A 24,314-nucleotide genomic window follows, 5' to 3' on the forward strand; every position below is an offset into this window, starting at 1 on the left:
GCCTGTTAGCACTAACTTGCAGTGCTACAGCTTGAAGTGCTTTGAAACAGTTTATTACAAAACTAAAATATGAGATAAGCTGGTAAAAAAAAAAAATACTAAATATGCATCTGCAGAATCAAGTGGGAAAAAAAGAAAAAACATTTTTGGTTGTTTACACTGGTGTGGAGACCTATCAGTTGATTAGGCAGATATGTTCCAAATGCCGTCAATGTGAAGTGCCGGCGCTCTGCTCCGAGCCCATCTGATTGCTCCGTTTCTTCATCCCTCTTCTCGCTCCAAGTGAATTACACAGCTCCCTCGGCACTCCTGCCGCTGCTAGGCCTCCCGCTTCGTCGTCTCGCAACACGCAGCATTCGTGCGCTTTTCCCAACGCCGACCTTTTCTACTCTTAGTAATAGCAGTAGGCTGTGGTCTCAGGAGGTGACACCAGTTGGCGTGATCAGATACTGTGTGGTATTCTTCCAGAAATCTTGTACTTCTCCAAGACTGACCTTATTTTGCACTAGGCAAGAACCTCTGGTACTTTTTGTTTGCTTTTATGTCATCGTGTTCTTGAAAAGGTTGACAGTTTGGCCAGATTATCATTGGTTACAAAATACTGTATCATATTTTTAGAAAGTGCTGCACCAAGCTATAATTGTTTGTATCTCCAAGTTAAGAAATATTTTTCATTCAATGTTGATATTTTTCATGTTTCCTCTGAAAATTTACATAAATATGTAAAATGATGTAAAATGGGTAAAAGTGTAAGTACTGGATGGCACAGAGTAAGTTAAATCATCTTATAATTAGAAATTTGTCTCTGAAACCATTTGAATAAATTATCATCATAGTTTAGTTATCTTCACAGATAGTTAAACAGATGAGTTTATTTTAGCTGAGATAAAAGAAGAAAATCTACACACTCACAACAAGAAAAGTATTTAGAGAACAGCCAAGGCACACAGTAAAATGGAAAATTTAGCATGTCTTTCAAGCAACTATAGATGGTTATTGATCTTTTTCAGAAAGAACAGGCTGATTAAATATCCGCACAGAAGTGCGAATCAGAGATGCCATCAGGCTCTGTATGCGTGTCTTGCTCTATCATGTAATGAACCTAAATAGCCGAGGTTTCAAATATTCTTGGTGTGTTTGTCACGCGAGATATGCATGTGAACTGGGCAGGGGCTGCAAGGAGGGGAGGAGAAGTCATTTGGCCACAAGGCAATCGAGTGCCTGTGGTACAGGCAGTCACAGAATCACAGAATGGTTAAGGTCGGAAGGGACCTCTAGAGATCATCTAGTCCAACCCCCCTGTTCCAGCAGGGACACCTAGAGCATGTGGCACAGGGTGGCATCCAGGTGGGGTTTAAAGATCTCCAAAGAAGGAGACTCCACAGCCTCTCTGGGCAGCCTGTGCCAGGGCTCTGTCACCCTCACAGTAAAGAAGTTCTTCCTCAGATGGAGGTGGAACTTTCTGTGTTTCAACTTGCACGCATTACCCCTCAGTCCTTCCTCAGATGTTAGAAGCATAAAGCTCCACAGCCCTTTTTCCCTTCCTCATCTAACACAGTGTGATATGTCATCAGATAATACTAAAAGCAATTGCAGCTGAAGAGTCAGTAACAATTTTTTTCTGTTTTTCTTTCAGTTATTTGTCACCTTCCATGCATGAATGGAGGCCAGTGCAGTTCTAGAGATAAATGCCAGTGCCCTCCAAACTACACTGGGAAACTTTGTCAGATCCCTGTGCAGAATGGTAATACTCCAAAACTCTACCATCATCCGCAACAGCTGAACAAGGCCGTAGGATCACAAATCATCCACTCCACTCATACTTTACCACTGACGATGGCTGGGCAGCAAGGTGTAAAAGGTATTTTTTTTCCTGATATTTTTTTCCTTTGAAGTTGGTTTTATTTTACTAATTTGGGGTAACCAACCAGTAAGGCAATGGCATCTGCCTACATAATTTAAATCTTGATACCTCAACTTCAATACAGAGCGCACCAGAATGGCTGGAAGATCTTTTTCTTGATGTTTGGAATAATAAGAAACACAGTGTTATTGGAAGAATTTATAAAGTAATTTTACTTCAGTTCACTGTGGAATTTAATGCAGATTTCAAAGTAAACTATAGTAAACTATAATGAAAGAAAGAGATGAGCCTACTTCAGCTTTCCGTGCATACATTACTGTGAGGTAGCAAGGTCTGATGACCTACAAGAAGCGTACTGTCTTTGGGTTTCTTCTGTGTCCTGTGACTCTTCAGGTAGCATTCTTTCAAGGTGAAATCCTGTCCTTACCAAGAGATGCTCACAATTTCAGAATTAAATTGTGATATAGTTTGAACTGTCAGATTGATATATATAATTATTATTATTATTATTGTCATTGGTAAACTTACAGTCAGGTTTTCTGTGTTACTACCTCTTGGGTGAGGATGTGAGGAGACTCATTTGTTTGTAGCTAGATCTTGAATAACTTTGCTGAAAAGAATCCAAGCTATTTATACATTTGTGATAAATACAATCTAATGTAAGTAATAATTGGGTTTTCAGAAAGGGACGTAACTGTGAAGGAGGCATTGACAGAATCCTCTTGGAAACATAATTTATAAATGCTTCTAAGTATCCACTCCGTTTTTACAATGGTTTTATTCTCTATGGGCTGCTGCATAATCCAATGGGAAATAGCTTCCACTGACCTATGGGCACATGGTTCCTAGAACTCCCCAGAAGTCTTCTTTCTGAAAGAAGGGGGCGGGGGGGAAGCAGGGGCTGGGGAGAGAATATAGTTATGTAACGATTTAGCGGAGCTGAAGTTTCTTCAGTGAATATTTAAATACAGGTCTAATTATTACAGACAAAATGATGGATCCCAAGGATTTTCTTTACAGCCGTAGTTGTTCTTCAGATTTAGGGTCACTGTACTAAAATGCAGGTTTCTCATTGCTAGAGATTTTTAGATTTTTTTTCCTGCCCGTTTAGAAGGGAACGTTTCATCAGAGCCGTCAACAATCCCAGTGGCTTTTCTTCCATTTCTACATCAAATGAGAATGTTGGGTTGTGAAGAGATGAATATGTCATTTCTTTCAAAGGCAGGATGAACCATCATCCTGAAAAGGCTGGCAGAAATCAAAATTGATCAGTGCATCGGGACAGCAGTCCAAGACCTGTGGAACAGATTGTGATGATAATACTAGATAGGAGGAACCAGACTAGATTTGATAGTGGCTCAAAATCTGAACATCTGAACATTGGTAGATATTGGCAGAGCCACTCAGTGATGGTAATACAGTCTTCAAGATACATCACCTGCAGAAGATAGTCTGAGGGGGTCCTTTTTCACACATAAAATTATATATAACAGTGGATGGCGTGAGTTTTGTTCTTGCCATACAAGTATAGTCCTCTAATGTCTGAAAAAGGACCTTGCTACTTCTACTTCTTGTAACGCTGAATCTTTTCCCTCTGCACTTCACCTGCAACAGAACTCATGTGGCATCAAATTTTCCCTAAAGTTGTTTTCGGCTCCAGGCAAGTTGTGAAGAGCCAATGAGACACAGGAGTCATATTTTGCTTTACTTTGTAGCTTAATTGCTGGTAGTTCTATCCACAATATGTTGAAGCATTTCTTAAATAAAACAATGCAGAGCAGATCGAAAATAAGTGGCTGCATCTTTTAAGGAATTTGTAAGTGAGTCTGATAAATGCTGAAAATGGCCCTAGAGGAAATAAGATGAAAAAAAGAAAGCAACTCCTACATTGCAAGATAATTAGCAAACATCTAGAAATAAATGAACTATGCTTCCTGGGAAATGGAGATTCGAGGCTTAAATGTGCAAATAAAAACTGATTTTAAAAAAGCTCCAGTCATAGCTTCTAGAGGCAAGAGTACAATTCAGAAGGCTCAACAAGCCACTGTGCGGTATAGGAAAACTAATGCCTCAAGTATTCTACAGAATACTTGCTGAAAGGGGAACCTCAGCCAGACACAATAAATTTTAACTTTGTTATGCAGCTTACAAAATATAAAACTTTTTATTCCTCCTCTCCAAAAGAAAAATTCCGTTGAATTACATGTTTTAAGGGCTTTTTGTGTTTTGATGAAAAGGGCTTAAGGGTCATAAACAGTTCTGATGTACACTAAATGAGCAGAACCTCTGAATCTATATGTCCAAACTTAAAACTCGAACTGTACTTAAAACCAGAAGTATCTGAAAAACATTTCCTCTCTCTTTATCTGCCAAGTCCTGAATTCAAAGTTCAGTGAAGGGAGTGGTGGTTTTAGATGGTTGAGATGTTGGCAACTGTTGCAGGGGCAAACTCAGGACTTGGCAGGTATTTAAAGGTGAAGGGATGAAATCTGAAGCTTTTCCTGTGTTCCAAAGAAAGATGATGAATCTGAAAAACAAAATAAAGCTTACTATATATCCAAAAATAACCTAGTAGAGTTTGAATTCTGGAACTTTGAATGGGATTCTTTTTATGCAGTGTGACCACAAATATTAATGTCACACCAGCCAATTTGAACATCCATATTTTTGTAGCAATCTTTACAATCCTTTCCTGTAATGTCTGTCTTTCCTGTATAAAGAGTTTTCATTTTCTTGCTTCTAAAACAGACCATGCATTATTTCATCCCTCCCGCCCCCAAATTTGGGCTTCATTTATATTTTTGTCACACTTTAAGGTACTCTACAAAAATTCTAATGTTTTTAAAAAAAAAAAAAAAAAAAAAAAAAAAAAAAAAAGTCTTGGAGATGCCTGTAATCTTTGTGGCATATTTTATTACCGGTTTTTCTTACATGTTTTTCCTTCAATTGTTTTAGTGAAGTTCCCTCCTAACATAGTGAATATCCATGTGAAACATCCCCCTGAAGCCTCAGTTCAGATCCATCAAGTTTCAAGAATCGACAGCACATCAACAGGACAAAAAATGAAAGCACCTCAGCCAGGACATCCACAGGTCTCTTACCAAGGTCTTCCATATCAGAAGACCCAGAAAGGACATACTACTTACACAAATCAACAACCCATTCCTCATGTGTTTCCTGTTTCAGTTAAAACTCAGCTTGGGCGCTGCTTCCAGGAGACTATTGGGACACAGGTAAGAAAAGATGAGATGCATTTGATATCTTTTCCAATAGAAAAATAATTTGAGAATGGACTGCAAAATGTTGTTTTACAAAATAACAATAATTCTTCTGTACTTCCTTCTCCATTCAACTAATGTTTTCATTTTCTGTGGACTTAGATCCTTGACTTACTGATTTCAGGTATTCTAGCAATAAATTCTTTGTTTACAAGCTAGATTTTCAAAGCAAAACAAAAACATGGTTTAAGCCTAGCTCCATCTCTTGTGATTGAACTACTAAGGTTATGCTTTCCATAGTTTATACTATCTCCTGCTTTAGTGAGTCTTTTTAGATGGGCATCTCAACAGCCAGTACTTCGAAAGGGCTACAGTTTTCCCTGGAATTCTCATGCAATTTTGAATGTTTTACAGTACTGTAGGACAACTTTTCTATTGTGTTGAAATATGACCATTGAATGGAGTGGGAAATCATGAAAACCAGCAGAGGATTCACTGAAGCTTTAAAAAGTTTACTTCAGTTTAAAATAAAGTCTTTACTCCAAGTGTCTTTTACATATGCCTGTTCAAAATTGTATATGTTCTTTCAGCTCTTGAAATCACTTTAGGAGGTGGTGCAGTGTTGTTATTTTTACATACTTGCATATATTTGTAACTATGCAGAGAGAAGTATATGAGGGGAGATTGCAAAAATGTTTCATTTTGGTCTTTGAGGTGGAGAGCAATGTCTGTACTTAAGCTTTTTTAGCTCTTCAGTTTTAAGATCTAAGGTTATCTCTTGCTTGTCACCTTGCCAAACCTAAATTTTTCAAACTGAAATATTTAATGATGGATATGTGCCTCAGGCTGAAATTTTTGGTGAGATTTCAGAAAAAAATCATTCATCTGTTTTGAGAAATGATGTTAGGGAATGAATATGTTGTTTTACTCAGGCTCAAAAAATTTTTACAACTCTTTCATTGAAGATTTGTATCATCTGGGTGCTATGAGCAAAAACTTGATACTTAGCCGGAAAGTCACTCAGCTTTTGCTCTTTCCAGCAACATGTACCCAAATTTGGCTAGTTCTCAAGAATCTAAAATGTTGGGTGTATTTCCAGTCTATTCCACTGATATTTGTTAGGAGTTGGCAGCTAAATTCTCTGGAGATGTCATGTGCCCTGAGCACAGTCTGCTTTTGCTTCAGAAAGATAGATTCTTTCATCCCTGAGTTGCAGACCTGGAACCGTCTGTCCTTTGCAAGTGTTTGTTCTAGCTGGGCATTTGAGCTGAGAGCAAGAACGTTTCCTCAAGTTATAAAGGCTCCTAAGCACCAAAAAAGGGGGACAAGACTTCAGTGAAATGCAGAGGGCCAAGGAGCGTAGGAGAAGGATCGTGATGGGAGACCACGAGAGCAGATGGAGTTGGAAGCAGGCTGAGGGTAACACATATGGCAAGGCCCATGGGCATCACAGCAGCTGCATTCTGGATGCTCAGATGCAAAACACAGTGCCTGAGTCTTTCCAGTCTGCCAGCTCCAAAGAACTCTGCTTTTTTTCCTATAAGATACTTCTTTCTATTCTCATTCTGGCAACTGGTTCAAGTGGACTATAGTAGTATCTCTAGTGATGTAATTAACTCTGCTTTTAAAAATCATTGATATGGATTTAGAGATAACCCAAATTTGCTGACACGAGTGTCACGTGAGTTTTTTTTATTATAGTTTAGAAAAAGAATAATTCTGAGAAGTGCTATAGGAGAAGTAAATTTAAACATCATCAAGCATGAAAATGTTTTTAAAACATCAGACTCAAGTCTGCATATAAAACATTAAATTTAGTATTCACTAATTGTTCAATGCTTAGCTTTGGGTCAGTGGAATTGGTTTACAGTGATGAGGTCTTTGAGCTTGCCTCTTCTAGGAATAGGAAAATTTTTAATTTGTTCTTTGGGGGCCTCATTCTGGCAAGTGTTTAAGCATATGTTCAACTGGAAATCTATGGATTTTGCACGATAAAGTGAATCAGAACACATGTCAAACAATCATTTCTTTGTATCTCCTGGGAATGAGGGATCTAGCAAACATGGCATTACCACATAGAATCATGAAATTCTGAAATTATTATTACAGTTGGTGCTTTATTAGTATTTGTATTTCTGTGTACCCTCATACACAGGATAAGGCCACACTCCTTCCTCAGCACCTTAGGAATGACAAGGCACTTGCCACTTCCAAGAAGGTGATGGGTGCTGCATCTTTCATCTCTTAATTGTTACAAATTTCCTGTCTGTTCTTTCTGTGCAGCGCTTGAGCCAGAAATTTTGAATTATGTAGCCAAAATTTGCAGTGTTCTCTGCAGGCACTTCTCATTACAATGGATTTCGAAACCAAGACCCACACACCAGCACACACTCACATGCTCTAATTAAGGGGGGAGGGTAGAGGAAATCTGTCTACACTGACCTCATGCCTCACTGGAAATCCTGCAGGTGCTCAGTCTCCAATTTTTATGGTATTTTTTTTTTCAATATTCCCATGAAACACTGTGTCTTTGCAGTGGTCTCAAGGAAGGGCAGTGCCTCCTGGTTTAGAATGGGTGTTTTCATTTTTTCCACTTAATTTGCCCTTTCAGTGTCAGCCTAGGAGGAGAGTATAAACATTTTTTCAGGGGGCCTTGTATAATATTGTAGAATGGCATTTCAGATTTGAAACAGAAATTTAATGTGCTTTTCCTGCAGTCAGACAATATTATATATTTGTATATTTTAAATATACCTTGAGCTGGGCAAAGCACTTTTTTAATCCTCAGATAGGTCTCTATTTTAAAAGAGCTTAGTTTTCTGTTTATTTGCTGTGCTAAATGTGAAGAATCTCTTCATTTGTTTACAGAAGCCGCTAAACTGAGCGTGCGCTATTAGTGGTAGTGAGTTACAACTCCTTTCTGGAGGTTATGATGGATAATTGTGGTATTCTTATTTAATCATCCATGTTTATACATTTTTTTGCAGGGTGGATTGTATAGTTGGCTTCAGCAATGTTTTATTAAATATTCTGGGATCAGAGGTCACTTTACTGTCTATAGAGCAGACTGATGGAAACATACATGTGTGGCCTCTTTTAGGGTAATCTACCAAGTTAACGACGACTTTGCTGATTCCCATTCTTACTCGGTGTTTGTTGCCTTCACCAAGAGTATCAGAACCTATACTGGGGGTGTGTGTACGGAACCTCTATCTTTTCTGGATTTCTTGGTTTTTTTTTTTTTTTTTTTTTTCCTCTGCATCTTCCTCCTGTATTTCAGCTGATCTTCAAATTACAGGTGTTCTATTTTCTATGCTTTTGTTTTTTTCCCACACTGTTTCCTGGAACATTTTTCATCTCTCCAGCACATTCTTCCTCACCCCTCCTTAGCTAAATTCCTTTAATGTATCTCGTTCAAAAACATTAGTCCTGCTCGCATTGTGGGATGGATGCTCTGTTCAAATACCAAGACATCCAGAGCACAGTTTTTGCAGTCTGGTTCCAACAGAGCACTTATTGTGAGAGTCAGGAGCTGGAGCCATCCCAAACCAATGCTTGGGTGGCACCGTGGTCCAGATAAAGGAAGAATCTGGTCCTATTCTCAAGCCTTGGTTCACTCCTACTTAGCCACGTAGAATGTCCTTCCTGCTTCATTATGTGTAATGTTAAAAGTAACTATAACCAAAGATGGAGACTGTTAGAATAGGATAGCAAAAAGGGAAAAAAAGAATTAATATAGCAGTTATCTTACTGAAGTGTCCTAGTTTAATGAAGACAGATTAACAGAGATGATGTATGTTTTCATATATGTGCCTATGCATATTGCTTGATTGGGACTGTTTTATGTAGTGTTCTCAGTACTGAGGACAGCGGTGGAAAGAGCAACTGTGGAAATGCAGTATTTATATTGTATTTTTTTAGAAAGTAGGCATATAAAGCAAATAGTTATGTTATGGCTGATTGTTTTTTCTACCCAAGTCAATTGGCTTTTGCCTGCTGCCTCTCCAAGTGGAAAGCTGAACAAGTATTTCATTTCCAGGAGATGTTACAGTGTTTGTTCCATAATAGCTTTCCATGTTACGTGACAATTTATATGCAATTTTGCATAAAATTAGCATGGGTCATCAAATGCTTTCCTAGCTTCGGAAAGATTTTTGCATGGTATATCATAAACTTAGCATTAATCTGCAGTGCAGAAATTGATTGTTGTCACAAAGATAGTTATCAAACCTTTACCTAAACTTGTACTTCAATGTGCATAAAATCTTCATGAGAAAATGAAGATTTGAAATTAGTGAACAGTTACAATGGAAACAGTAGGACAAAAATCCTGTTCATACCAGATGGAGAGCAGTAGGTTTGCTGACAACAGTGCACATTACAGTGCCATCAAAAGCTGGAGGTTGGACATGGTGATCTGCCAGGTCCTTTCCAGCCTTGTATTCTTGCGTTTCTGAAATCCAATGAGTCTGTCATCTTAGAGCGCTGATTCACTAAGCCCTATTTAAAAAGCAAGCAAAAAAAGAAGATTGTTTCCCATCTTTAAATCCCTCCTTTGCAGCTGCTTTTCATTTTAATTCTAATAAAAATGCCTTTATTATGACACAGAACATCTTGTTATTTCCCAAAATACTTCTACAGTATCAGTGGTGCACCTAGTAAAGTTTGTGGTGGCAATCAATCCTGTTAATTTTGTGTGTGATGACCTTGCGTTTAAATTGGTATAGGAATGGAGAAGCCAAATGTATCAAAATTCATAGAAAGAGAATTAAGCTCCATGCTTTTTCCTCCCTTAAGTTCACTTTGAAGTCTCTATATTTTCTGTTTTCCTGTAGTCACTAACTTTAACTGTTTTGTCTAAAAGAAACCCTTATTTTTCTCAAAATTGGTTAGTGTCCTTTTTGCATAACTGTAAAGGCAGAGGAATTGTTTTTTTCCAAAGCAGCAAGAAATCAGAGAAGTTGGCACTTCCAAATTTGCCTAAAGCAATCCTGACTGGATTCACGAGTAAGACTGTTCTCTTCAGCAGAGATTTTTGAGTTATTAAGAAGGAAACTTGTAGTGATCTCAGCATCTGTAACTTAAAAACAAAATAAAAAGTCTTGCTGTTTTGAAGAGGGATGGATATTAAAGTCGCCTGCCTCGCTGAAGGTGACATGAGCCAACATGTCTGTGAGGGAAGCTGGCTCAGAGGCCGTGTCTGTCATGACTTGTTCATTCCTCCTCACTGTCCCTCCGCTGTGACGCATGTCAGTGCCGGGGAGCTGGTGGAGCTCTCTAAAGCCAGCGCTGAAATCGTTTCAGCTAAAAACAGGCTCGTCTGACCTCTCTGGGCTTCCTTTAAACTGAGCAGCCCCACGACGCAGTGTGCAGGGTTTAGACTTTACCTCGGCTTGTCTGTTGGGTGCTGCGTGATGCTGAGCTGTACTGGGTGCTCCCATTGCAAAGGGTTTTGAAAGGTGATGTAGGAAGGACGTGCAACTGATACAGCTCCTAGCAGAAGGACGGCTGAATTCAAGCTGGTCTGATATCTTTAGGTGAAATTTGGACGGACACATTAACCACATAGTTAACTTTGAGAAAATATGTTTATAGGTGCATTTTTAGGAACTGTTTAAGTTGCTGATGATTTTTTCCAAGTATTGAACAAAAGCATCAGGCATTTTTTTCCCTTAAAGAGCAGAGCAGCAAAGTGTGTTGATAGCTGTTAATGCATAGCCTAATCTTCTTATACGACTGTGTGCAATATGGTCATAGTGTCTGTAGTCTGGAGGTGGTGACAGTAGTAATGTGCCAATTGAAGTGATTCATTAAACAACATAAATATCGCTGGTGTACTTCAGATGTCACGAACCTTTCCTATAGAGGTAAATCTCAGGGATTTTCAACTTTCAAAAATGACAGTTATATGAAATGAACTTCCCTATTCATATTCTTTAGGAAGAAAATGTTATAGGTAAAGTTTTGTGCTTTATAATAGTGCTTTTTCTCGTCAGAGTACTTCTAAAACCTTTTTTTTAGAGTGGTCTTAAAATACCATCTCATAAAATGAAATAGTTGTCTGGAATTCCTTGAAGCTCATGGTTTGGCTTCCGAAGTTTTTAAACAAATAGACTGTCAGAAATCAGTGTGGATTCATTTACAGGATTAATGCTCTATTCACAATATATTCTTTGCAAAATCAATACCCTGAAATATCAGAAGATTAAAGATGTATCAGATACCAAAAACACCAAACATTGTTTTAATTACTCAGAGAAAGGAAAGCTGGATAATTCTTACTTGCCTACGAAGAATGCTTTGCTTAAGCCAAAACAAATTCTTTACCAGTTCTTTTAGAAAGTCTGGAAGTATTTAAGCTCCTCTCCTCTGCATATGAGACAATGCCTGTTAGGGAGCCAGTGCTGCACTGGCCATGGCTCTCCATTTGTAGCAACCTGTCATTCCCCTGCTCAGCAGGGTGATTACCTGGGCTTGCTAATTGCCTTGGTAATGCGCTTTATTAAATATGTTTCTTGCTTTCTCGCTCTGCTTGTAGCGCCTACAGAAAGAGAAAGGAAGGGGGGAAAAAAAAACACAATCCAAGGTCTGTGCCTGCTGAATAGTTTACAGCGAGTTAAACAGTGTAGCCATTCACTTTTGCTATTGTGGTATGTGAAATGCGGCCTTTTGAGCTGAATCCCAGAGTCATTAGCTACTAGCTCAGGCAAAGCAGCCATCCATTTCAATCATAGTTACTCATGTGACACTCCTTTATTTATGCCAATATCATGGCTTGAAGTAGTAGCCTGTAGCAGGGATCTGTAGATGGGTCACGGAGCGGGAGTCCCAGGAAGTGCCCTGGTGGCTGGGCCAGGCTCTTCGGAGCTGCCCTGAGGCTGCTTGCCAGGCTGGGCGCTCTGCTGCGCTTTAACAGGGAGCTGGATATACTCCTTCTCCTAATGCCTCAGCAGAAGGATTTCGAGGACGCAATCGTGCCTTCTCCCTGGCATTTGAAAACGTCTTAGCCCTGTGCAGAGTCATGCAGAGTACAGAGATGGGACAGAGGCTGGAGTCTGGACAGAGGAGGAAAGAGGTGATGTTGCTTGGGGTGGCCTTTGTGCACCAGCACAGGGTCAGCCAGAAATTCAGTCTGCCACTGGGAATATTCAGCACTCCTTCAGTTATATAAAATACTGGCATAGAAGCCCAGGCACGCATGGGGAAAATATGTGGACTCAAAACAATACTTTCAGTGTCTGTGAGTGCTTTACCCAGGAAGGACTTTGTTTTATAGCAGTACCATGTGTGCCTCATATTGCTGCTACCACTGAGCCACTTTCAGCACAGTTCAGCTTTTATACCAATCCTTCTTGACCTCTTTGCCTTCTGAAGCCATCAGAATTATCTCCAAGTCATAAGCTTGTGACTGATGCATCATTCATGGAAATCCGTTTTCTGTCTATGAGAAGTTTTCCAGAAGCCCTCAGGAATACATGGATGGATTAGTTTAAAATGTGTGTGGATGATGGATAGAAAAGTGGGAGCCTAAGGAGAACAGCCTCATCTTCAAGCAAGGCAGCGTCTATTGGCTTCCGTAACAGTCTGCGTGCATATGCGTGCCTCACCACTTATTTTAGGCTCACACTTACGTGTCGGAGGTGTTTTAAATGGTGAGACAAACTAAAAATAGTTATGGATTCACCTCGGTGACTTGTCCGCTCACTTGTGACTCTCAGCCTGGAATAGACTGACTACAGAACTAAAGAGTTCTTCAGCAGTAGGAAGTGTAAGCCCTCTAAAGGGTAAGACTTACAAAGAGGACAGAAATAACCTCCAAGTTTTTTAGACTGGTAGAAACAGAGCTTCAATTCATGGGTGCTTACGGTGTGTGAATGAGGAGCACCTTAGGAAAGTGTGGCTGGCGAAGAAGCAGATTGTACACTGCCACAAGTGCCGAAAGTATTTGAAGCACCATTAGATGTACCTGAGAAATCGGGGTTTATTAGCCACAGAAGAATTTGCTGTTCTGCTTGGCTTAGCACTTGACAAAGCAGTCATTTTTCTCTGATGCACAGCTCCAGAATCACAAGATCTAAAGCACCAGGAGGAGCCCCATGTGGTAATTGTTTTTCCTTGCTGGCCAATTCTTACAATGATCTGGACATAAACCAAATTATCACTGATTCTCCAAGTTTTAATTTGCCATAGAGGCAATGGGACCAACAGCTTTAGTTGCTGCCAGTATTTACTGACAAGGCTACAAACCACAGTTGCCAGATGACTCAGACTTTGGCATCCTTATTTTTGCTCATGGTTTTTATATGGAAATTTGAAGAAGTTATGACCACAGAGATCATGATTTTCAGTACAGTGCAAACGCTGTAGCACCACACCTAAACTAAAAGTGGGCTTTGCTCCCTCATCTTCCTATTTTTCTTTAATTTTGTTTCATTCTGGTTTTCATTTACCACTTGTATATTACACCTTTTCTGTTCTGAAGGAACAAGGAAAATAAAAGGGCGGCGTGGGGCGGCTAACGATGGCGTATTGGCTCTCATGCTGCTGGAGCCCTGCCTGTGCACGCGCAGGCCGCGTCCTTGAGGCCTGTGACCTTGCGGGGGACGTAGCGTGCCTCGCGGCCCAGATGCTCCGCGCCTGAGATCACGAGGGGAGGTGCAGCACCGGCCCCCATTCCTCCCGCGTGTCCTCGGGGACAGAGGCGTTGTAAAACCGAGGTGCAAGGGAAGGCCTGTGGGGGAGGGAAGAGGGGAGCTGAGTTCGCCTGACTTCAGCAGCCATTGCCCTCTATGACTTTAGTAGATGGCAGCTGGCTCTTTGATACCAGTGCCAGGAAAGGAGCTAAACACCTGTAGTTGCAACGTAAAGAGTGCTTGGAACATGCTCAGGGAGTTGAGAAACCCCATAACATGTAAAAAAGTGACAAGACTTCTGCAGCTTTTTAGGGTACCCACTTAGAGGAGTAATTATGCATTCTCTTCAGTTGGAAGATACGGGCCTTCCTGCAGGAAGTTGTAGCGCAGTTCGCTGTATATCATCTTGTTAGAGGCAGATGAAACAGAGCCTGTCCTGGAAGCATCTGAGCTGCTGCAGGAGCATGGAGTTGTGCAGGATTCCCTGCTCCTGCACCCAAGCTGCCTTCGTCAGGTGCCGGGATGGCTGTGCTACCGAGTGCCATGTCCATATCGACAGCACGTCTGTGAGCACCCAGCAGAAACGGCAGCTCAAACTCGCCTCTCGAGGCTGAGACCTGCTTTGGAAAACAGAGCAGAGGGTAGCCGAGTGGTCAGGAATGATCGATCACAAAATAATCCCACCTGTGCTCCAAGCCAGGGGAGTGCAGGACAAAAGGAAAGGTGTTTGCTCGCACAGTGTGAGTCAGAGCCTGTGTCTGAAAGGTGGGATTTAATAATTTAGACACTTCGCTGTTTAAAGCAACTAAATGCCATCCAGGCCAGGACTGTTTCTCACCCCACTCACTGCCTCGGAACATGACCCCTCTGCAGCTGATAGTGTGAAAATAGACTCCTACAGTTACATGATAACTGAACGGTGTCTTATAACCTGCTTGGCCACTGTGCTCTTCCTGCTGTTAAGACTTTGCTATGTCACCCAGAAGCATGGCTTCTAGCACAAGAGTTGCTGTGCCGTATGGAGATGATATACAGAGACATACCCTAACCTAAGCCTTCCTGGTGCCACGAGCTCCATTTTGTGAGGGGGGGCAGCAGTCACAAGGGATGAGCTTGTTGTCCTGCAGCCAGTCAACACACCCCTCACTTGGCAGATACCTGAGCTTTGCACACAGCAAGCTCTGAGCTGCTGCAGGTTGCAGTGTGCGCTTCAATGTTCAAATGGAGACCTGCTGCTGCCTTCAGTTTGCTGTCGGTTGGGTTGGTTGACAGCGGAGATGTTTCAGAAGGCACCTGGGGATGATCTGTGAAAATCAGCAGAGGAGATGGCTGAGGTGATACCTTGCCTTCTCGGTGCAGAACACGAGCGTTTGATGAGTCAGAGCTGTGACTTTTTAGTGCATCCTACTTTAGCATTAATAGTCATAATGTCAAACTACATGGAATAGGTTTGCTGTTGGAGAGCTTGACTGACCCATGAGTGTCAGCATGATTAGAAGCACCCTGGTCAGAAGAAGCTGTCAGTGTTCAGCATCCATCCCCACCGTGGCTCACAGGGTTAGCAGCCTAAGTGAAAGCAATCCCTACAGCCTAGGACACAGGATGAGCTGAAAGATGAGCAGCAGTAAGTATTTGGGTCAGAAGTTTTCATATGCTGACAGGAAGGGAAGTTAGGTCAGCAAGGGGCTGTCCATTCCAAAGCAAGACACTTCAGCACATTTAAAATTTTTGCTGGGGTGCCTGTTTGTATCAGTATTTGCTTTGAAGGTGTGTTGCTAACTGGATCTGTTATGAGTTTCCCTTGTATTTCGTGCGCTTCTCCTTTATACCTGATTGTCATATTTAGACATATATTTGAATGTCTACATCTCACAGAGAAATATATTTAAACTTTGTTTGCCATACAAAATAGAAAGAAATTGTGAAAAGCTAAAAATGCAAATCATATCTTGTGTGCTTCTAAGCATTGGTGTTTTTACTAATAGAGTATGTAACCAGAATATTATTTTTCAGGATTAAATGTTAAGAATATTTATTTTCCAAAGGACTGCAAGATTAATATTATTATTTGCATATGTCATACTATGAAAAAGGACATCTATTTGGAATAACACAGGCATCACTAATTTTCATTTCAGTTATCTTGTCTGTATTATTGTCTGTGTAACTTTCCCCTTCAGTATCTAGACAGGGGAGTCTTTCATTTGGCAATATTCAGTAGATGGTCATAAACGTTAAACATAGCCTGGCTAGAAGCTGAAGCTTTTTAATAATAGAAAATTACGTTATAGAAATTATGGTAATACTTTTTGTCCACTTCTTTAAGGAATAATGAGAAAGATCTTTGAGATAATTTGTACAGCTTTTGCAGAAGTGAAGAAACAGATTTTTATTAGGAGAAATGTAAGGAGTTTGTGCCAGTGGAGAATTACTAGCTTGGAAATACACTCACTCATTCCTCTGACATGCTATTCTCTTCTGTTTCTTTCTCCTTCTTTTCAAGTTGAAGCGGGGGGAGACAGTAATGTATTTCGAAACCTAAACTGCTCATTCTGGTGCAGAGAGCCATTCCAGTGCAAGGGCACTATTTAAGTTGTGCAGAGAGCTCTAGTGAATCTTCAGTGTCTCAGGAAAAGGCTGACCCAAGATGACTGGAGGAAAACATTATACAAGAGGTAAACATCGTACAGTATCACTAACCTAACTGTTCTTTACTTAACTATTCCAGTGTGGCAAAGCACTTCCTGGCCTTTCAAAGCAAGAAGACTGCTGTGGAACTGTGGGTACTTCCTGGGGTTTTAACAAATGCCAGAAATGTCCCAAGAAGCCGTGTAAGTGCTATTTCATTATTGTTCTCTGCATCGGTTTATAGCTTCCCCCCCACCCCAGTAGCGTTTTTCTTTTATTTTTTATGCAAAGGAACGTAGCTGAAAGAACAGCGTGGTGTGATTAGGGACAGGTCACAGAAGCTGGAATTCTCTTGCGTGCCAGCAGAGTTACAACATGCAGGCACTCAGCGCAGCCAGCAAAGCTGATGTGGTTGGGATTCTTCTTCCTTCCTCCTCCTCCTCCTCCTAAGTCAGTGACGCACTGTTGCGTTTGCTCGGTGCAGGAAGGGTAATGACATGGAATCATGTTGTCTCTTCCAGCTGTTTTTTTTTTGTTTGTTTGTTTGTTTTTTTTAATTTTGCACTGAAATGTTAAATTATAGACGCGCCAGTTACTGCTTGGAGAGAATGCAGGGACCTCTTGAGACTGCATATGAACTTTCAAGCTTGAAGCCAAACTTTTCTAGGCTCTAAAGTTTTCAGTTTCATTTTTTATTCTGTTTTTGAGGTATTTTCCTGTACAGTTAGCTATGACAAAGACTTTCCTCACAGTTTTGTTACGTTTTGACATCATATTGTAATGAGAAAGAGCTTTCAAATGTCTCGTAGGAAACCTGAAGCTAGTCTCTTAAACTCTTGTGAATGATATTACTGTTGCACAGGAATAGTAGTACTTGTGATGATTTTATAACTAAATAGAAGATAAAGGCGAACAACGTGATCTCTGTTTTGCAGAGGGAATAGGCCCACGTTTAGTGAGCCAAAAGGAGTGCAAGGAGTTGCCTCCTAGGTCCTCGTTAGCCCTACAGAGAGCAACACTTGAAACATTAATTGTTTGATTTTGAAAGCATATTTTTGTCCAGAAATCTAGGGTAGTGCATGGAAAAAAATTCTAAGAGGAAATTACTGACTAAATCTGTTGGTTTAGCCAGTAACTTTAGCCTGGGATCCGCAATAGACAATTTGGTGATGAGAGAGCTACCTGATACTGATGTGCTTCGCAGGCTGTTATGAGGAAGCCGTTAGGGAAACACTGGAGCAAACCAGGTCTTAAATGCTATCCCCAGGGATTTCCCCTGGGGAAAAGTTCTCTGTAACAGGGGTACAGAGAACTGCCTGAACACACTTGGCATACACACCCCAGAAACCTCTCCTGAAGGAAAGTCTACTGTTCTTTTTCAAAGAACTAAGCAGAATCATCTTTCTGAAATGCTGATGATAGGAGTACCTTCCTTTTAATATAAAGCTTGCCAGCTAGCACAGTCGCTCAAGATGGGGCAATTCAGAAATCCTTCTTCTGCCAGAAGAGTTTCATGTCTACATTTTATACCTATGAGGAGATGCCCTAGCCTGTAAAATGTAGCAACAGTTCTTGGAACAGGAATGGTAATCCTGTCTCTTTCCCAGTGAGTGTCCTTAATTACTAAAGGTATGAGTCATGCTCACTCATGCTTTCTGGCACAATTAATCTGGAATTGTTTTTTGCATGTAACTTTGTAATTTCAAGAGGAGAGACAGAGAATGCTGCCACTTGGAATTATCCAGCCGTGTGGCTAAGGAATTCCTGGAAAGTGAGGATTTCAGCCTCCTAGATAGAGTGAGATGCATTACTTATCATTCTAAATGGCACCTTTGTCATTTGCATTGTCATTTTAAGAAGGGATGGGGAGGTGAGTGCACTCTCTCTAGATTAAAAAGTGTCATCTTACATTGCGTTATATAGAATATGATTTGTCTGGTATATGCTTTAAAAGCATTCACTGATGGAACCTCTCAGGAAGCTTTCGTGGAACTATGCGTAATTTCTCAGCCTAGATTTCATTTAGGAATGAGTTAAGCATCATGAAACTACCCCGTCATTCCATGGCATGACAATTCTACGTGTGTGCAAATGGTGAATTTTCAGTTTTGAAGTAGTTTGAGGTGGTAAGTTAGTGTTGCGGGAGTTCAAATGATTTCAGAGTAATTTAGTGGGATTTTTATGTATGTCAGGTTTGAACCTAGGCACACAACTTGCATTTTCAGCTCTGTTTTGAACCTGGACCTAAGTGCCCTTTGTAGTAAGGGTCTTAAAGTATCAGTATTTTGCTCTTGTACAGTAAACTGTTTTCAAAGATAAATATAAATTTGTGATGGGAATTAATAAAACTGTGGAGTGCCTGCTTAAGGAGGCATCGTATATTTCATCGTGTATTTTTATTTTTCACAATACGAGAACATTTCAGTGGCGGAAATAGTATGTATAGCTATACAGGATTAAAGATCACACAGATCAATATACAGAATCAAAAAAATAATTTGAAGGATTCAAGTAAGGAGGATTCAGTAAGAGGTTATCAGTTTAGTGGTGTCCGTGGTTGTGTCTCAGCAGGTAGAGTTCTGGCCATGTTATTCCCGTGTCATTTTGACACTTTTTTCATTACATGGGTATTTCCCTTTTGATTGTAGTCATTTTGGAAGCAAGCAGATTTCCTTTTGCTTTTATGGTTTTATGCTTCATAAACTTCATTAAAGATTGACCTGTTTTTACAAAAAGATTTAAGCAGGTTCTATTTAACATGGTGTCACCTGCAAAACCCAGTTCAACAAGGTATTTAAGCATGCACTTCAGTCTCAGTAGCAAGCACTTCAGAATGTCCTTTCTTTTCTTTTCCCTTAAGTCAAATACTTAAGGATGAACCTAAATGTGTGTCTTGTTCATATGGACTTGAGTAGAACTTTGTTTGCTTCACAGCCACTTCAGTCAGGGCCTGCTGCCCTGTTGCTAAGTTAGAGGCCTGGGCCCAAGACAGGAATCCTATGTCTGTAAGCTTGCAGGCTAGTCAGTATTACTGGAAAATGCAAGAAGAAATTTAAGAACAGGTCTCCATGTCTGAAGATTTTTAAATCAAACTACATTTCTGTGTTACATTAGGAATGTTTTGATTGTTCTGGCTACTTCCTAACAGTTAATGATTGATAACAGGTTGTCTGAGTGAGTAAAGACTCAGCGATGCAGGACTCCATCCAGCTCTGACATGGATGACTGGCCATCCCTGAGCGCCCTCCTCACTCTGCCGGGACCTGCTTACATGGCTGCTTTTTGTCCAGGGAGGAAAACAGCTGCCAGGAAGCCACTATTTCCCCTTCACCGCAGGAGGAGGAGGAGGGAAGGAGATGGTGAAGCCTGACCGGGCTCCACTGGTGCTCTTGGGAACAGCAGAGGCTGCTCTGTGCAAGGGCCAAGCGCCTCGCTGCACGGGAAGGGGCTGGCACAGCTGCCCAGGGTCTGCATGTGGGATGGGGAGAGCTCCGCGCTGCCCAGGTCTCAGCGTGTGTGAACCGGGTCTGCAGGCGCACGGGCAGGTGCGTTAGGGTGGACATTTAATTGGCAATCTGACTGCCAAAGTTAGCATTTGAGTGTTTGGGAGAGCAAGAATGGGCTAATACAGAGCACGTTTGAAGAATCTCGCATTAGACTTCACATACAAGTATCAAAATGGATTTTGGTGTTAACGCTGTGATCTCATTGGGGTTGGCTACAGAATGAACACGTGGCTGCTTCTGGTACAGTGGTGAGCAGCATTTTCAGTTTTTAATTTATATTAAAACGCTTGTAATCAGTGTAAAGATGGAAGGCCCGTGTGCTCAAAAGCAGGAAAACATTGCTGCCATTCTTATTACTTGTACTGTTTTTGCACTTACCCACTTTGAGCAGTCTTCAGAGAGTGTCCCAAATAATTAAGCGATTATTTGAATGATAATTCACAGTGCTTTAAAATAAAGCTGTCTCACTCTAAAAGCTGTTCAGGATCCACTCAAGATCATACCTTAGATTTCTAGAGTATAGGAAAAGTTTAAAAAAATTATTTATTTTTTTTTCACCCCCACAGTGGGGGTTGAATTAAGCTGCGGGAATAAATGTGCAGTTCATATGTGAAGTAAAGCCAATTGCAAGCATAATCTCACTCACTTTGTTCTATCTTACTTGACAGTTTATATACAGTAAAGATGGAAAGTAATGCATTTTCTTTTTTTTTTTTTTTTTTTTTTTGGCCTGCTGAACATATAAAACATTCTTAAAGGAAAACAAAATATAAGGTATCTCTGTTGTAGCATTCAAATTATGAAAAACTCTCTTGGCTCTTACTAAACGCGCTTGTGAGATCATAGTGCCAGAAGTTTAGGCTTATATGTTTAATAAAGTACTGGCCTTTGCCAAAAGGTTGGCTTTTAGTATGTAGTCAAACAAAGAAGTTACTGCTCTCATTTATGATGTTATAACAATTTAAGAATCAATAAACAGTTTTCTGTGGTCTCAAAGGCCACCTTAAGTGGAGGAAAGAAACAATAAATAGAAATAAAACTCTAGTTAACTGAACGCTTTCTATTTTGGCAAAATTGAACTCGGTCTGTGTTTTGTAGCGTTATCATGCCCTTGACATTTTACTGCGAACAGCCAATAAGTTACACAGTCTTCTATATTTCAGAAACTTTAATAGGTAATCACAAATGTGCCATTTTTCTTTTTGCCTCATTTTAAAAATTCAGTTGCTCCTGTTTCCTGTGCATTTCAAATAATATTTAATTCATTGTGTCAGGAGAAACAGTACCCAACTACTCTGCTTGACATTGCGGCCTGTTTTGTGTTCTAGGGCTGCTTTCAGTTGTAAAACCACTGACTTTCTGTCACAATTCTTCAACTTTATTTTTTTGCAAGGTTATATTGGTAGCTGTTTTGGCAAGATAAGCCTTTGAGAACTAGGTGAAAGATAACATCCTCATTTCAGAATTTATTTTTTTGAATCAAAAATACAAATTTGAACAACTGAAGATTTCAATGATATATGTGCAGAAAGAGATGGAATTAAGGTTTCTTGTACATCCTTCATTTTGCATTTTTTTGTATTATACTTCCACAATAAAAACTTTTACTACTTTTTCATACTTACATGATGACTCTAATGCTCACCAAAAAAAAAGGATTTAAAACACAGCAGTATTTAACTGATGTGATTTTTCCTTCAGCTTACCATGGGTACAGCCCGATGATGGAATGCCCCCAAGGCTACAAGAGGATCAATGCTACATTTTGTCAAGGTAAGACAGCGTTCATGGTTGTCTTTGTTCTGAGTGCCATTTCTGTGTGACAGTTTCTGCAGTGTTCTTAGGTGAGTGGTCTGGTCCATTGATCTGTGTTTGGGGAAAAAATGTTGAGGTTCTTTTGCTCCAGGACTAAAACACTTTTTAAAAAAATCTCATTCTTTTTGCCTTTTTTTTTTTTTTTTTTGGATGATGTATAAAAAATGGCCTCATAAGTATTTGTTTCTGTTGTGCAGTAGAAATATGTTGTTCTGTCTGTTCTTTTATAAAACACTCAACCTTCTGAGTCCAATAATACTAACAAGAGGGAGTAGCTCGTACTAATCATTACACTTTAGACTAATCAGAAAATGGTTGATTTGGACTTTAGAAGTGAGATTCAACAGACGGTTGTTGTGTCACTTACTAATGTAGGTCAATATGGAAATCCTTGCTTACTTGGCTGCCATGTAAGGAGGGGGCAACCATGTACTTCAAGAATATATATAGTGCAGATAGGGAAGTGTGGAGCATAAGCTGTGTTACACAAAGGTTGGAGTTGCGTGTGGCAGATTTCTTGGGCAAAAATGCTCTGTATCTTCTGACTCTAAGCATGCAAGTTGTCAAAACATACGAGATTCTGGATCTGTACAATCATGCCGGTGCACTATAAGACCACTGCAGACTTGTATATAGCATGTCCAGAAAGCCATGGGGCATTTGGATTTCCCCAGCCAAAGTCATCTCTGCCTTAGACATAGACATAGGCTCCTGCTTACCACGTGTCTTGGAGTGCTGAGCAGAGGTGCAAGCTGAGGATGTAGGAAGAAGCTTAACTGCTGCTCCTACTCGTTTGGCAGAGCTCAAGGAAACAAGAGAAAGGAACTCTGAGGATGTGTGAGCGGTCCTCCCGTGGCGCTCTCCAGGGAGATTTGTGCAAGGAAAGGGACCACGAGGTAAAGCGAGGATGATACTAACCCGTGGTCAGGTTTGCCAGTCACTGTGGTTGCTGCAAGAGTGCAGGAGCTGCCGGAAAAAAGTTGTGGGGGTAGAGAGAAGGAGAAAACGAAAGAGTAATTGGCAGCAGAAGAGATGCACAGGCTTTTTGGAGATAAAGTTAATTTAATTTTAACTGGAAACTCTCAGTTAATGCATGGATAAAGAAATGTATGGCAGCCAGTCACATAATGAACTAATTTCCTCGACAAAAAAGTACTGTTCATAGAGCACTAAACATGTAAGTCCTGCTGCTAAGGAAAACACGAGAGCTGCTATCTGAAAGTTTCTCTATCGTGCACATTTGCCAATCTGCTGCCCAGTTTTCTGCCCTGTGGTTTATAGGTTGTTTATAGTTTGCAAGCTAGGGACACTAGAGGATTATGAAAGAAAATTGTTTGGGGTCAAAGTGCTAAGGAGACTAAATGGAGAAGAGCTGAAAATTGCACATCAAGAACTTGTTCCCTTATCTGCTTTGAGAAACTATAGATTCCCCTCAAGAAAAAAAGGAATGAGGAGATGTTGTCTGTAAAGTGAGAAGGTGAAAGAGGTGAGTGTGAGGCGTGTATGGATGCCCTTTTCCCACTCTCCCTCAAATTAAACATGCAGGTGGTACATACATTTCAGCAAGATGCTCCCAACCACTTCCAAAGAACTTACATCATTCTGCGTATTGGTTATGAGGTTTTGCAGAATTTGCAAAAGAGGAAGGATTTCTAACTCAGAGCATTGAAAGTGTCTGGAAGATGTGTCTCAGCACTATCATGCATCCCCCCTGAACATGGTCCAAGAAAGAGAAGAGCTTGTGATAAGTCTAATGGACACACACAAACTTTGCTGTGCACACATGGGTTCCCTAGACAGCAGCAACCCAGCGCACATTTGAAGGCAAGTAGGATATTCCGTTTGGTTCAAGATTCTTTCATCTAGATGTTAGTGAGCCTTATTTTGGCAAAACTACATTATCTAATCAAGGTCTCCAAACAGTTAAAAAAAAGAATGGTCTGGTTCTCGTGAAGGTTGCCAGAAGTGGGCCAGGAAATTGTTTCATTGAGCAATGACAGGCTGACAGAGAGAGAGAACACATGTCTCTGGGTAGAAGCAACAGAGGGAGTGAAGCCCTGCCGTGGTGGTGTACAGAGACAGATCATACCTGGTACGCTCGTTGTTATTTTCTGTGTTGTTTTTGATAGTTTTTCCCCGACCCTTTTTTGTACTATGTAATGCAACTTGTAGTTGATACAGAAAAACTCATAACGTAGAGTTTTATCAGAGAGTTCAGATTAGGTCGCCAGGGAGGAAACTGTAGACAAGTTGAGGATGGGGAATTTTCTCCTAGCTATCTGGAGACGGCAGGAAGAATGAGTGTGTTGACTGCAGCATTTGCCCCATATTGCTTTTTTCGGGTCTGGATGCTTTGTAATTTAGTCACCAACACAGTCCACAAATGAGGAATAAGGACGCAATCGCAGAAGGAAACCCATGAGAGGAAGACTGGATTAAATTTAGTACTGTTGAAGTAAGCAACAAGACTACTATTAGTAGATGTATCCTCAGAGGGTCGGGATACTGCTCTCTTTGCACAGTCGTCAGGAAAGCCGGGTTCTCCTGTGAAGGAGCTGCTGGCAGGATATATGTTGATCCTGTAATAGTAGCATGTCCTTTTCAGTGGGTCAAGCAAAAATGTCCTGTTTGTGTCTGAAGCAAATGCACT

General features: G+C 40.5%; 1 protein-coding gene across 5 annotated transcripts in view; it reads left to right on the forward strand.

The window, feature by feature from the left end:
- Positions 1 to 24,314, forward strand: part of LTBP1 (latent transforming growth factor beta binding protein 1) — a 184,405-nt gene that overhangs the window by 77,015 nt on the left and 83,076 nt on the right. For all 5 annotated transcript variants that reach the window (XM_088524194.1, XM_088524191.1, XM_088524192.1 and 2 more), the window contains 4 exons: positions 1,637 to 1,861; positions 4,820 to 5,097; positions 16,444 to 16,546; positions 21,551 to 21,622. In XM_088524194.1, coding sequence (XP_088380320.1) covers positions 1,637 to 1,861; positions 4,820 to 5,097; positions 16,444 to 16,546; positions 21,551 to 21,622 — 678 coding nt within the window. The remainder of the gene's footprint in view (positions 1 to 1,636; positions 1,862 to 4,819; positions 5,098 to 16,443; positions 16,547 to 21,550; positions 21,623 to 24,314) is intronic.

Source organism: Tinamus guttatus, unplaced genomic scaffold (assembly GCF_059628265.1).
Source record: "Tinamus guttatus ecotype Peru unplaced genomic scaffold, ASM5962826v1 Tinamus_guttatus_pri_ptg000208l, whole genome shotgun sequence".
NCBI classification, from domain to species: domain Eukaryota; kingdom Metazoa; phylum Chordata; class Aves; order Tinamiformes; family Tinamidae; genus Tinamus; species Tinamus guttatus.